General features: G+C 34.8%; 1 protein-coding gene across 6 annotated transcripts in view; it reads right to left on the minus strand.

Moving 5' to 3' along the window:
- Positions 1-103: 103 nt before the first annotated feature.
- The window catches only part of FAM133B (family with sequence similarity 133 member B), a 29,783-nt gene continuing 14,291 nt past the window's right edge, over positions 104-15,595 (minus strand). For 2 of the 6 annotated variants that reach the window (XM_060632451.3, XM_078442475.2), the window contains exons 7-11: positions 15,192-15,284; positions 13,801-13,851; positions 6,373-6,465; positions 4,776-4,823; positions 104-1,689 (exon numbers count right to left, since the gene is read on the minus strand). In XM_060632451.3, coding sequence (XP_060488434.1) covers positions 1,603-1,689; positions 4,776-4,823; positions 6,373-6,465; positions 13,801-13,851; positions 15,192-15,284 — 372 coding nt within the window. In that variant the 3' untranslated portion in view covers positions 104-1,602. Of the gene's footprint in view, positions 1,690-4,775; positions 4,824-6,372; positions 6,466-8,334; positions 8,514-13,800; positions 13,852-15,191; positions 15,285-15,595 lie in introns of those variants that run through there. The other 4 variants (XM_060632452.3, XM_060632454.3, XM_060632453.3 and 1 more) reach the window with 4 other exon arrangements.

Genomic DNA, 15,595 nt, shown 5'->3' on the forward strand with positions numbered 1-15,595 from the left:
AATTTGGGGATATGTCTTATCCACCTACCATTGAACCCCTAGTAGTGTTTCTTAATCTTTATAACTTTACTTGCAACTCAAAGGGAGCTGATAAGAACACAGCTATTTTTAAGTAAAATAGCTATTTATTCAGCCTCTTGTCATGCCAAAATGTTTTGTGCATATACCACTATAATTAGCACACCCTCTGAAACAGGCAAAATTGTACATCAAATTATATTTCATGTTACCTGATTATATAAAAATGTAAAGTGAAAATGATTTATCAATTCCTTTTAACGTTACTAGTAAACAATTCAGCAGTAGATATGAGGCACAAAATCTTAGTAAAATATGACAGGAAGAGCAATAATGTAATTCTCACTTAACTTGTCATAATTTGTCATGAATATACAAAGACAAATTTCTAAAATGTTATATTTACTAAGATTCTGGCAATAGCTTTATGTAACAAGACACAGCATACCAGGCCTGCCACTCAACTTGTTTATGGTAAGACTCAGCTTCAATATGAAGCTGTTTGGAAAAAAAAAAAAAATTAGAAGTCTGCTTTTTTCTTTTTACATGCTAAGTATCTTGGCAAGTATGCCATTAAACACAGTATGGAATTTAAGATAGCAAGAATAAGGAGTTAATAAAAGCTAAACACTGCAGCCTAAACAAAATTCATACAAAAATAAAATAACTATCACTGGTTACATAAAATTTTCCTGACTGGTTAAAACTAACAGTATAAAACATGCATTTTATAATCTTTAGCTATCAAGTTCAAAAAGTACCAGTGTCTATTGGAAATGATTCCTCTCCAAAGCCAAAGTGTAGTCAAAATTAATTCAAATGTTATAACACATTCTAATGCTAAAAAACATTCAGTATTATTGAAGTGGAGGTAAATCCCAGAGCTTTTAGGGCTTTGTCGTGCTGCAAAAGGCTGTTACTCTGGTTCACTTAAAGCAGCAAATGACAAGAGTCCAAGGATGTCTAAGGGCAAGACTGCTGTACCAGCTCTGACCTCCCCATGAAGCATGGCTACTGTGTCCACAAAAATAGGATGTGTGAGGATAAAAGGCACGCTATTCTGCTAGCTAAAGAGATAGCAAACCACCCCCCCCAACCCTAAAAGCTCCTTCCCCGGGTAAATAAAAGTATATAAGGGGAAAAAATTAAAATACACTTATCTACAGAATAAGGATTTTGAAATATCAATGTAATCCCTATTTCCAAAATGTTAACTCGAGTCATCTGGTCATTTCTAATTACATCTTAATGATATATCCAGATTCGATTTCTGTTGATTTATCATAAGATACTTCAAGTCAAAAATATTAACTTTATCCCCAAATATCTTAACCACTAGCACAACTGCAATGTATTATCTCCCAGAGTTGTTAAGCACTGGAAGAGAAAAGACTGATGTTCAAGCAGCAGGCAACAATTATGGCCCTTTCACACAGAGGCATCCAAGTGGCTACTGAATAGTCCAGTAATAATTCTAAAAACAAGAAAATTCATGCATTTTAGTAATTATGTCATAATTTTCACAGTTGAGATTTCCTTAGACATTGCACTTTCTTTATAAAGGAATCCTGATTTTTCTCAATATTATGGCGAGTTGGGACTTGAACTAGCAGCCTTCTTTTTCTTCTTCTTACTGTGTTTCTTATGCTTCTTTTTCTTTTTTGTTTTTTCCTGTAAAGAGAGTTCCCTGTTAGACATTTCTACAGGAAAATATGCAAGTCTAAAACAACTTTACCATGGTACTTCTAAGCTACTATATAATTATTTCAAACAATCTACACAACCAAGTAAACTATTCGGAACATTTTTGGAAAAGTCTAAATAATTAATATCATGAGGACTAAGAGTGCTTGTTTTCAAAAAGATATGGAAAAATTCTTAAGTCATCAGCACATTAATGTAGTTTCTAAATAAAACTTTCTATAGAAAATAAATTCTATGAATAATCATATCAACTGCTGTATCTCATACTATATAATTTGTAAAGGCGAAGTAATTGTAGTTATTGCAAAGAAGTCCTCATATCACAGCAAAACACAACTGTTTTTATAAATGACAGTTTTTGGAAAAAATATATATTAAATCTGGTACTTTTTGGGTAAACAGGAACATAATTATTAGGTCCTGTCTTCACTGGTAACTATTTTAATTATTAAATTAACAACAACTAACTGGTACAAAATATTGATGTACAGTTGAAAAGTCTACTTAGCTTAGTAACTTTAATTTTTTAAAAAAGCTTTTATGTAAGCTCTATGCCCAGCATGGGGCTTCAACTCACAACCCCAAGATCAAGAGTCATACACTGTACCTGCAGAACCAGCCATGCATTCAGATGCTTATTTTTTAGACAAAAATGCCACTAAAGCCTAGAAAAAGTAGTCAACTCATGACTAGATAAAGAGAGCTACAATTTTGTTGAACTCTGACTCTTGTGACTATTTCTGATGTAGAAGAGAAGGCAGAACTCTTAGAAACAGATACTTAGAAAAGTGGTATCAAATGAGAGACTAGTTGTTGCAAAAGAAAATAAAAAGCAAGAAAGGAAAAAAAAAAAGCAAGAAAGGAGATGTGTAAAGACAGCAAAAGCAAAGCTTCCTATCATTTCTGAATCAATAAGAACTTTCCACAATCCCCCTGCCCCTCTCAAAGGTCTCTACCACTTAGCAGCTTTAAGCTAACTTTCATCATTCTCTTCATGAAAAGATCAAGTGCACAGGGAATTTTACAAAATTCCCTGTATTTGGCCCTTTAACGTTTTGGGTCTAGGTTGCTTTTTCATAAAAGCACAGTTGACTACTCTCTTTTTAAAATACTTTTCTTCGTGGCTTCCGCAACACCTCAATCTGCTGCTTTCTTCTACTGCAAAGACCCTTTCACCTCCCGTGCTTGTTCTTATTCCTCTGCTTGACCTTTCAGGACCTCCTTCCTTTTCCACATGCTCTCTCAGTCTCCCATGCTTTAAATAGTACTTACATACCAAATCTTCCTATCTAGTCCTTGCTCTGAACTCAAGACTGTGAGTTCTTCCTGGATACCTAACAAGTGTATCTAAAATTACCATAAAAATGTTAATTTTTCTCTCCAAATTCTCTTAGCTATCTTAGTAAATGGCACCTCTATTAAGGCAAAGAAACTAAGCTGCGGTTGGCTCTACTCTGTCTTAACTCCACTCTCTACATCCAAAGCAGCAAGTAAGCCCTACCATCTAAGTCCAAAAACATAACTCAAATCCATCACACCAGTCCATCCTCACTACTACCACTGTGATACGAACACCATTCCTCACCTCTCTCTACTCCATCTCTGCCACAGTATTTTAAAAATGTAAAGTTGATTTAGGTCACTTCTTTGTTAAAAACACTCAAAATAGCTTCCCAAAGCATTCTGATTAAAACTGAAACACCTGGCTACGTGACATGGCCTCTGCTTACTTCCCAACCTCACTGTATGCAATTCCTCTTCATCTACTAGGTGTAAGCCATGCTTACTCTTTCCATTCTTCAAACAAATCAAGCTCATTCCTACCACAGGTCCTCAGCTCTTCTCTCTGTTTAGGATATTCTTCTTTTGACCTTCACATGGTTGGTTCTTTCTTGTAAATCCTATTTCAGCTTAATTTTACTTCCTCAAAAAGGCTTTCCTTCCCCAAAGTCACTTTCTTACATATCATCCTCTTATCCATCTTGTATTCCATTATAGCAACACTACTAACACCAATAGTGCCTGCATAGAGATGCTTAATAAACATATGCTAGCTGAATGCACGAAAACAGTGTGGTATGCAAGTACAAATTAGAACTATCCTAAATTAACTATTATGTCTTAGTTAATCTGAACCAAAGACCAAAGCAGTTTTCACTCAAATTATATTCCCATTCAGAAAAAAAAGTCTCTTAAATGTCGCCTTGGTCATGAAGTACAGTAAATGTTACTTCTGAGTCATATATTCCCAGGTGATTCTTTCTACCAGAAAAAGACCCTCATTTAAGAGTGAGGGAAATTCCGGGAAAGGGAAGTTAACCCTCAAACCTACAAAAGATGCTGTTCTCATTTTTCTTCTACCTCTCCCTAAGAAAATATTTTCAAAGGCAATCACCTATGCTTATACTGAGTGCTCCTAAATTAATGATATGGTCTGCAATTACTCTTTGATAATCTGTTATCTACTTTCCCCAAGTTGGTCTGCTTCTCATTTGAATATCACTTCCATTTTCTTTATTCTCCTCTTCCTTCTTTCTCCTTTTATACTTCTCAATTTGCATAATAGCAGAGCTGGCTTTAGAAACAATCAAAAGAATCATCTTTATTAGTGAATTATTTATGTTGTCACATTATTTATTGCGTCCTGTGCTTAGAGGGTTTTTCTGTTGTTATATAAGGTTTGGCTGATCTGAAAGTAACTTCTATTGAAGATGAGGGAATCACCATACTTAAATCTCATATTTCATATTACAGCTTAAGAAAATCAAAAAAAGTTTGAGTTTTCATTTCTAACAGCACTGAATATGGAATAAAATAAAATGAAATGCTGAATAAAACACTGAAATGGAAACAGGACACGTTTACTACTAGGATACTCTTCCTTTCTCCTAAGCCAATTTAACTTGCTTTAACCCATTAAGTAAAGCTGAATACCACATTTTTCCCAATAAATATTTAGGCCCAGTAAATGAAGTCATGCTTTATAAGGATTCATTTTATCTTAACAAAAAGAACCACACTATTGTCATGTAAAAAATTTAAATGATACTTGCTATTACTTTTTCTCGTTCCTCACTGCTTTTCTTCTTTTTTGCTCGTACCTAAAAAGTTTGAATTTTTGTTGAGAAGACAAATATGTAACTTGCACTCAAGACATTTTTTTAAAATTTATATGTAAAAACCATTTTGACAATCAAATGGCATTTTAAATGCCTTCTTACACCTTAAATCCCTGTTTGCACATCCCAGAAATGCAGATATCATATAAACAAAGGGAAGACTGTATTTTGTTTCATTCATCCAGAGCTTTACTGAGTTTTGGAAAATGCATTGACGACAATGTTACTTTAGAGTTTCTGAAGGGCTTATGTAATGTACCTGCTACAGCTTGGATTTTGTTATGTCTTAAGATTTTATGTATTCTGGTATTATCACACTCAGCATTTATGCACTGAAATAAAATTTAGTAAAATTATACATTAATATTTTCTTATATATTAAAAAAAATATGTTAGGGGATATTAATATAAAATGTGTAGATCAGATCTGTAATACATACATATATGCTGCCAATTTCAATTCAATTCATTTCAATTTCATTTCAGGGGGGTATTACAAAATACTATTACAAAAGGGGAGCAATAGGCCCTATTTTACAAATGAGGAAACAAAATCCAAGAGAAAAACACTTTAAAGATGGTAACTTACAGACCTAAAATTATCTAACAAAATCCAAGATAGGAATATCAGAGCTGAAAAGGACCATAGTATAGAGACTACCTAATTCTCCTCTCAACCTTATAGATAGGAAAAAAGATCACAGCAACATTTCTGCTCTATCTCATCACTGTTCTACTTCTTAAATAGTAGTAGTTCCAAATAAAAACAAGGGAATGCTAGGTTTCAATACACTACACATCAAACAGCATCTTTCACGTAATCAAAATAGCAGTATAGTAAAAAGTAAATATTAGAAGAATAAAATAAAATAGGGGCGCCTGGGCGGCTGAGTCAGTTGAGTGTCCAACTTCAGCTCAAGTCATGATTTCATGGTTCATGAGTTCAAGCCCCACACTGGGCTCGCTGCTGTCGGTGCGAAGCCTGCTTCAGATCCTCTCTTCCCCTCCCTCTGCCCTCCCCATCTTGTGCTCTCTCAAAAATAAATAAACATTAAAAAATAGCTCAGAATAGATATTTGTAAATACGGTTAATTATAATATTAGCTATATAATTATCTTCTAGGAAATGAAAAACTCGTTCTGAAACAGAACTTCCATTTCTTTTTCATAGCACACTTACTACAGAAGTGAGTAAATCAAATATTCATGACGTATTTCTTTTAACTAATTTCTTTTATTAAAATCAAGTAACTGAACAATTATTTTTATATTTCAGAGAGAGAGAGAGAGAGAGAGAGAGAGAGAGCGCGCGCGCAAGCATGCACATGATGGGGGGAGAATGGCAGAGGGAGAGAATCTTAAGCAGGTTCCCTGTCAGTGCGGAGTCGGATGTGGGGCTCAATCTCATGACCCTGGGATTGTGACCTGAGCTGAAATCAAGAGTTGGACACTTAACCAACTAGACCACCCAGGCACCCCAAAATCAAATAACATTTTCAAGTGAAGAAAATGGATTTGATCATATACTTACTTCTTCAATGTAATCTGATTCTGATAAGGACTCAGATGATAAAGGTTTATCTTCAGGATACATCTTTCTTTTTTTGCTGAGTCCTTTAATGTCCTATGAAAAATAAATACATGTATGTTGACTCAAAAAGATGTAATGCTATGCCACACAAATTCGCTTCTAAGTTCTATTTAACAATTCTTCCAATTATCACAAAAATTACCTATTTTCATTTTAGAAATGTCTAAAATTGATGACATTCACCAGTATTCAGTCTTTAACCCCAATAAAATAATGCTTTTATTACATAACCCTAAAAGACATAACTACATGTCCTTTTAGATGTAATATCCTCATTTTTTTCCTTTTTTTTAAAAGTTAATTTATTTTTGAGAGAGAGCATGAGTGGGGGAAGGACGAGAGAAAGGGAGACAGAGGATCTGAAGCAGGCTCTGCACTGACAGAACAGCCTCTGACGTGGGGCTTGAACTCACAACCATGATATCATGACCTGAGCCGAAGTCAGACACTCAATCGACTGAACCACCCAAGCGCCTCTTTTTTAAAAAATATTTGTTAATTTAAGTAATCTCTACACCCAACGTGGAGCTCAAACTCATGGCCCTGAGATCAAAAGACACATGCTCTTCTGACTGAGCCAGGCAGGCACCCCTCTTATTTTAATTATAAATGACAGAATTATAAAAACTCGTAAGAAACCATACAGGTGGCAGAAGATTTAAGTCCCTTGTATTTGGATTGTTTTGTTTCTACCCAGTGTTGGATCAGAAAAGCCTAGTGCTACACACACACACACACACACACACACACACACACACACACCCCAAAGGGTAATCATGATAATTGAAAAAGATCTCTACACAGTATAAATTACTTTAGTATGTTCCCAGTGTTAAATTCATATTAAAAAAATCTTCATCTCTAAGTATTCTTAATGATGAGAAAATGTGTAACTCTGGGGAAGAAGAAAGACTGAAGGAGTTATTAGACACTTAAAAATATACACTCTGAGGAATAAAAAATTTCAAAAACATCTGATGTACAGCAAAATGTTAAGATTTATTAAAGCTTCATAGTGGATATGCAGGTTGTCATTTTATTATTTTCCATATACTCTTCCTGTATGTCTGACTAGTTCGTAACAATAAAAAAACTACAATGGAAAAAATGAGCACTACTGAATCATATAGAAAAAAACCACGAAACTATATAGCATGGACCCAATTTTGAAGATTATTGGACAAAAATAAATCACATAGAAAATAAGCTAACAGTGATGATCTGTGTTATATTACAGGTGATTTAATTTTGTTTCTGCAAACAGCTTATTATTTTGGTAGAAATGATAAATGCTCACTGTAAGAAAATTCACCTGAAGCCCAGTACCAGGCATTAAACATCATGAAGATTTTTGGAAACAGCTCTCTGTGTGTACATTTACTATTTTACATAAATTCTTGTTTAGAACCTGCTCTTCTCACCCAATAGTACCTTTTCATGCAACTACATTGTCATTTATGGCTGCCTTTGACATTCATTGACAGCATATGCCAGAATTTACTTAACCCATCTCTTTTTGGAGGGCAGGCATACATATGGGTTCTTTGCTATTAAAAACAAAGTTGAGGGGCGCCTGGGTGGCTCAGGTCATGATCTCACGGTTTGTGAGTTCAAACCCGCGTCAGGCTCTGTGCTGACAGCTCAGAGCCTGGAGCCTGTTTCAGATTCTGTGTCTCCCTCTCTCTCTGATCCTCCTCTGTTCATGCGGTCTCTCCCTGTCTCAAAATAAATAAATAAATATTAAAAAAAAAATTAAAAAAAAAAAAAAAGTTGAGGGGCACCTGGGGGCACCTTAGGATTCTCTCTTTCTACCTCTCACTCGGACTTTCCCCTGCTTGTGCTCTCTCTCTCTCTCTCCAAATAAACAAACAAAATAAATAAACTTTAATAAATAAATAAGTAATAAAAACAAACTTGAGGGGCACCTGGGTGGCTCAGTCAGTTAAGCATCCGACCCTTGGTTTCGGCTCAGGTCATGATCTCATGGTTCGTGGGATCGAGCCCCGCATTGAGCCCTGCGCTGACAGCACGGAGCCCGCCTGGGATTCTCTCTCTCTCCCTGCCTCGCACTTCCTCGCTCTCTATTTCAAAATAAATAAATAAACTTAAAAAATAACAAAAACAAAGTTGAAATACAGTAAAGGGTGCGTGAGTACAAAATCTTTACCTAATAACAATGTTTAAATGAAAGACCAAAGTAGCCTTCACCCAAATGATTTGCTCATTCTCCCACCACCACCCCTCAATCATTTATTTCACTCATTTATGAATCACACTTTACCAAGAAGCCTCCTTATCGGGCTCTTTTATCAATCATATTAATCTCAGATAATTGGAATACAGTCGTATTTTAAGAAATGCCTAAACATGAATTTTACCACTTTTTCTGTGTATATAAGGTATTTGTTTCTGCCTTTGCTTCCACAGCAAATATAAAGTATCATTTTTTAATTACGAAGTTTTAAATTATGTATTCCTAGTTTTTACTAAGTTTGTTCATTATATTAAACTTTGTTCATGGTTTACTTTTTTGTGATCTTTGTCATTCAGAATTAGAATTATCTGGTCAAAAGTTTTGAGTTTTGAGTCATGGGCCTTCTCCACCCCAATACCATATTCTCCATGGTCTTTCTCCAGTTATACTTTCAGACTTAAAACAGACATATTTGGGATTTATCTGGCCTTAAGGAGTGCCCAGCTTTATATTTTCCAAACGGACAATCATTTTGTCCCAAGAAAAGCCACTTGTATCATATATTAAGTTCCACAAATACTTACAAAGTTTTACTTGGGCTCCAGACTGTTCCCTCCTCCCCCAACTGTTAGTTCCATTTTATCCACTGTTTTTTGTTGTTGTTGTTGTTGTTTGCTATTCCTGTACCATACCACACTATTTTTTAACCAAAGCATTAATGTCTAATAGGGTAGCTCATACCCAGGAAAATTTACTGAATCTTCATCTTCATGTGCTTCTCTGAATAGATTTGCATATTTTCTTCAAGTAAGTTCTGATCAATTTTTTAAAAATTTCCTATATAGTCTTGTTACTATTAGAAACAGGATATTCCTTCTATTACTAGGTATCATATTCCATTTTTGTAACAATTTAAAAACGAGCTGAAAACAATGACTGATATATGACTTGAAATCACACCCTTTTTTATAACACTATGCTAACTATACTGGAATTAAAATGAAAACTCTAAAAACAAAGAATATTGCCTAAGGGAAAAAATTACACCCTTTTTATGATTATAACAGTCACTCTAAACAATATTAAGAGAAGCCATGGACCCCAAAATGTTCATCATGTATATGAAAAATGAGTAATATCTAAAATATGAAACTCCTATGAGTCATAAAAACAAAAAACCAACAGAAAAGTAGGCAAAGACTATGAATAGGCAATTCACAGAAAATGGTATCTGAATGGCTAATAAGCAAATGAAGAGGCTAAACCATCTTCACATATTAAATTGGCAAAAAGAAATTTCATAGTGTTGACCATCACGTATGTGGAACAAGGGTACGGTCAATACATTACTAGCAGGATACAAATTAATGAGCATTTGGGTGGGCAAAATTTAGACAAGTTAAATGTATGAACATCTTTGAACCTAGAAATTATAGTCCCAGGTATATCTTATTTATTTCCTTTTTCCCCAGGTGTGTCTTAGAAAAGTAATGATAACTTGTGGAAAAGGAAAAATGGATAATAGTCACTGCAGCACTGTTTGCATTACTGAAAAATGAAAACAGCTAGATGTCCCAAAAACAGAAGAATAGAGAAACAAGAGCGCCTGAATCGCTCAGCTGGTTGAGTGTCCGACTCTTGATTTCGGCTCAGGCCATGATCCCAGGGGGTCATGAGATCAAGCCCTGAATCAGGCTCTGCACTGAGCATGGAGCCTGGCTTGAGTTTCTTTCTCCTTCTGTCCCTCTCCCCTGCTCATGCTCTCTAAAACATAAAAATAATTTAAAAAAGGAATGGAGAAATAAATTATGGCACATTAATATAACAGAATACTATAAGCAAAAGGACTTGAGGGCATCAACAAGGATAAATGTCCACAGCAATGCTGAATGAAAAAAGTAGGTGCCAGAAGGAAACATGATACCATTTTGAAAATGCAAAATATCTAATGCTATTTAAGAACATATACTTATGCAATAAAAGTGTATAAATGTGGATGGGAAAAATTCACATTAATTTCAGAAACAGCTGCCTCTAAGGAAGGAGAGGGTGTCTTGTACTTTTTCTTTTTTTTAATGTTTATTTATTTGTGAGAGACAGACAAGAGTGTGAGTGGGGGAGGGGCAGAGAGAGAGGGAGACACAGAATCTGAAGCAGGCTCCAGGCTCTGAGCTGTCAGCACAGAGCCTGACGCGGGGCTCGAACTCACAAACCGTGAGATCATGACCTGAGCCGAAGTCAGACGCTCAACTGACTGAGCCACCAAGGTACCCTGTACTTTTTCTTTAATAAAACCAGACCTGAAGCAACTATGACAAAATGTAAATCATTTGCCAACTCCAGCTGATATGTATATGGGTATTTGTTTATTGTATTATTTGTCTTTTACTCTGTAAAAACACATTATTACTCTGTACCTTATACTGAAGTACAAAATCACAATGCAGTTGTTTTAGTATTTCATGTTTGTATACTACCAGTTTTTAGTTTCACACGTGTATTTAAAAAAAATTTTTTTAATGTTTATTCATTTTTGAGACAGGGAGAAACAGATGGTAAGTCGGGGAGGGGCAGAGAGAGGGAGACACAGAATCCCAATCAGACTCCAGGCTCTGAGCTGTCAGCACAGAGCCCGACATAGGGCTTGAACCTATGAACCATGAGATCATGACCTGAGCCGGTCACTTAACTGACTGAGCCACCCAGGCGCCCCTAACACATATATCTTTTTAAATATGAAAGGTACTACTTATTCTATAATGATTTAGAAAATCAGGAATTAATGTCGAATTACATCATATCCCTTTGGCAATTACGGTTTCTTTCATTTGGGCAGTTACTACAATATGGCAAATTGTATTAATAAAGTTCTTATCTTTGAATTCTTAAAATTAACCCATTTTGATCATGATGGCTTTTTTTTAGTGTCTAAATGGGTTTTTTTATTTGCAAATTGATATTAAAACCATTACTAAGTATATATCCAAGATCAGTAAAAATATATGTCCACACAGAAACTTGTACATACATGTTTACAACAGCATAAGGTAGAAACAACTTAAATATCAACAGACAAATGGATAAACAAATTGTGGCATACACACATAGTGGAATATTAATCATCCATAAAAAGGAATGAAGTATTGATACATGCTACCACTTGGGATGAACCTTGAAAACCTTACACTAAGTGAAAGAAGCCAGACACAAAAAGCAATACATTGTATGACTGCTTTTAAATGATATACTCAGAGGGGAAGGGACCTGGACCTGTCCTGAGTCTATGTCATCCTCTGTGATCCACAGAGTGTCCCTGTCAAGATCTAGCCCTGGAAGTTATAAGAGAATTGTTCTTCAACCTGCCCCGGTAAAGTTAAGCTTCACTTGACTTCACTACAAGCTACCAGCTGTAGCCCCAGTGACCAGCACAGCTGGCAGGGGTTTAGCACACCCAGCCCTTGGTGCTGCCTGAAAGCTTCTGTTGAAGCTCTTCCATGTGGAACTGAAATCACCTACTTGCTGAGTGGTTCTCACTAGAAAATCAGGCCTAAGCTAAACAGTCCACAAAAGAATATCAGTGTTTTACTCCAAAAAATGTAGGAGAAGAAGCAGTGTTTGAGGGTTTAATGCTAAGTTTTACCTGTCCTTAAATCTGTAGAATATGCTATGTTAATGCTACCTTATATTTGTATCAGAGTTAACAAAAAGTAACTGGCTTTCCAAAGTGTAATACTATTGAATTTGTAAACAAACAGAAAACAAATACAAAGGATAATTTGTCTTATACATTCAATTCGTAAATAGCAAGGACTGTTTTAATTCTAATAAATTCCATTTATTTTAATGTAAATACAAGTGATACACTTATTAAAGTTCCTACTTTTTTTAAAAAAGATTTTATTTTTAAGTAATCTCTACACCCAACATGGAGCTCAAGCCTACAACCCCAAGATCAAGAGTCACATGCTCTACTAACTGAGCCAGCCAGGTGCCCATGAAGTTCCACTTTTGATTCAACAAAACAAAACAAAACAAAACAAAACACAAAACAGAATAGAACAAAGATATATCCAGAATATATAAATCTAGAGATGGAAAGCAGAACAGAAGTTACTAGGGGAAGGGGGAAAGGGAGAATGGTAATTAGTTAATGAGTATGGGTTGTTTTTGAGGGGGTAATGAAAACGTTTTTAAACTACAGAGGTGGTCATTGCACAACACTGTATATACACAATATTCCTCCAAATTGTAATTTTACAATGTTTAATAGCATATTATGTGAATTACACCCCAATTTAAAAAATATGTTTAAAAAGACTGAATAAAATATAATGACACTGATCTGTAGTTTTCTTTCATTAGTAACTGCTTCCTTTAGGTTTTTATTACTAAGAACCAGAAAAAGATTTTTAATTGTACATCAGAAACACAGGAATAAACTTGCATTTATAGTTAAGTATAAATAAAAATAAAATATCCATAGTAGTAAAAAGGTTTTTCAAAACTTATCTACGATGTATTCAATTTGAAACAGAACTCCAGGTTCTGTAATTAAAAAGTCTTTTTTTTTAACTTTTTAAAAAAAGTTTATGTATTTATTTTGAGAGAAAAAGAGACAGAATGTGAGCAGGGGAGAGGCGGGGGAGGGAGGAAGAGTGGGAGAGAGTGATGGAGGGAGGGAGGGAGGGAGAGGGAGGGGGGGGAGAGAGAGAGAGAGAGAGAGAGAGAGAGAGAGAGAGACACGCAGCACACACGTGCGCGCCAGAGAATCCCAAGCAGGCTCCACGCTGTTAGTGCAAAGCTAGCTTCCAATCCTGTCTTCCTCTCTCTCTGCCCCTCCCCCGCTCACACTCTGCCTTTCTCAAAATATAAACATTTAAAAAATAAATAAAATAAAATGACTTGAAGAAACAAAGGAAATATTTACTCTCCATCATTTTGAATTTTTAATCTGAGATAATAATCTGTACAAACTCAAACTCTGCAGGAATACTTTTGTGATCTTTTAACCTTCAATAATGAATTCAATAAATGATTTCCTTAAATCAGCGAGAAATGCTATAAAAACAAAATAAATAAATCTCTTTAAGTTAAAAGGGAGAACATATTGTCAATTTTTTGAAGTAAATGAAGTATTGTATGACAGACTAAAGGCAATGTAAAATTATAATTACCTTGTCTTTCTCAGTTGCATCCTTTGACTTCTTTTTCTTTTTTAAACTATCCTAAACACACAAACATATATATATATATATATATATATATATATATATATATATATATATATATATATATAAATTTTAAATTTAAAAGATACAGCATAATAGTATAAGGACAAAAATACCAAAACAGTGATTTGCTCTATGATTCACTCAATTTATTATATAAACTGGAAAAAGTTTACTTCAACGCCAGAATTTTATTCTGAAAATGTAGGAGGAACGTTATGTTGTGTATATATGTGCCTGTAAGGAAATGGGCATTCTTCATTTATCTAGCTACATATCAAATCTAGGTATACCTCAAATGACAGATTATCTATAATAACCACCTAGTTTATTTAAAAAATAAGACTTAATGCCATCTGCCTATTTTTACCCGTGGTGGTCATATGCATGGGAGTTCTAATTCACACTGAGTGTGGACGTCCACCAATCTCATTTTCCTACTCTCCTCGTAAGGAGGAGAGGCTAGAATTTCTTTCTTTTGATTGTTTCAGTTCTAGCCATTAACCTCCCTGAGCCTTCCTTATCCAAAAAGTGGATGAGGATTGAGTTAAAATGTCAAGTGCTTAGAACTATGCCTAACACAGAGGAGGCACTTGGACAAATATTAGCTATCATTATCATGAAACTAAGTCTTCAGCCTTAAAAGACAAAAAGAACACCAGTGTTTACTGAATACTTTCTGGATGCCAGGAATTTTGTCAAAAGAAATGACACTAGGACTAGTAGAGATCTGCCACAAAACCAGACAGTTGCTTTGTTTTTCTGAGACCCTAGGTTAGTGTTTGTCAAATTGTGGTCCGAGGACACCCCTATATCAGAATCATAGAGAACATCTATTAAAAATGTAGACTTCTGAGCCTAATCAGATTTACTGAATCATACTCTCTGGCGATGAGGCCCAGGAATCTACACTTTTATTACAACTTGCATGTATTCCTTATTATCACAAATGTCTGAGAGCCAATGCCAATTATGTTTCACAATTCTGGACAGTACAGAGCAGATTTAGGAATAGGATACTGGACCAGATAGTACAGTATGTTTTTTTCTCTAAACTCTGACTTCTTTATGAAAATGGAAAAAATAGTATCTGTCATATTTATCATAAAGCTATCATGGAAATGTTGAGAGATGGAGACATATGTGGAAGTACTTAGAGAACAATTGAAACCATATGTAAGATATTAAGTATATCAATTAAATGGCACAGACCATCAAAGTACAAAAAAAATAGTATCTCATTTCCAAACTGAGAGCAATTTAAGATAGGATGACTTAAAAGAAGCTAATTAAATGTGGTTTGCTATCCAAAATGCTGCTAATTTAAGTAATTTTACCTTACTGTCCGATTCAGTTTCTGACATGGAGCTTTCAGAAGATTTATGTGAACGATTCTTCTTTTTCTTTTTTCTTTTTCCTTGTTTTTTATCCTATATAAAACATTTTTACAAACATTTGCTTTGTTTCAAAAATATAATTGATGCATTTTATTAATATAAAAACTTTATCCATGAAAGAACCAAGTTGTAAATACATGTTTTACTTAACAGTATTTTTAAAGTAAACTTTATGCCCAATGTGGGGCTTGAGCTCCTGAGCCTGAGATCAAGAGTCACATACTCTACCGAATGAGCCAACCAAGCACCCCCTTAATAACTGTGTAAAGTATAACCTATACTAACCTTCCTGTTTTATAAAAAAAAGTCAAGTAATTTGAGTCACACGTACCCTCTAGCTTCTA

The sequence above is a fragment of the Panthera onca genome, chromosome A2 (genome assembly GCF_046562875.1).
Source record: "Panthera onca isolate mPanOnc1 chromosome A2, mPanOnc1 haplotype 2, whole genome shotgun sequence".
NCBI classification, from domain to species: domain Eukaryota; kingdom Metazoa; phylum Chordata; class Mammalia; order Carnivora; family Felidae; genus Panthera; species Panthera onca.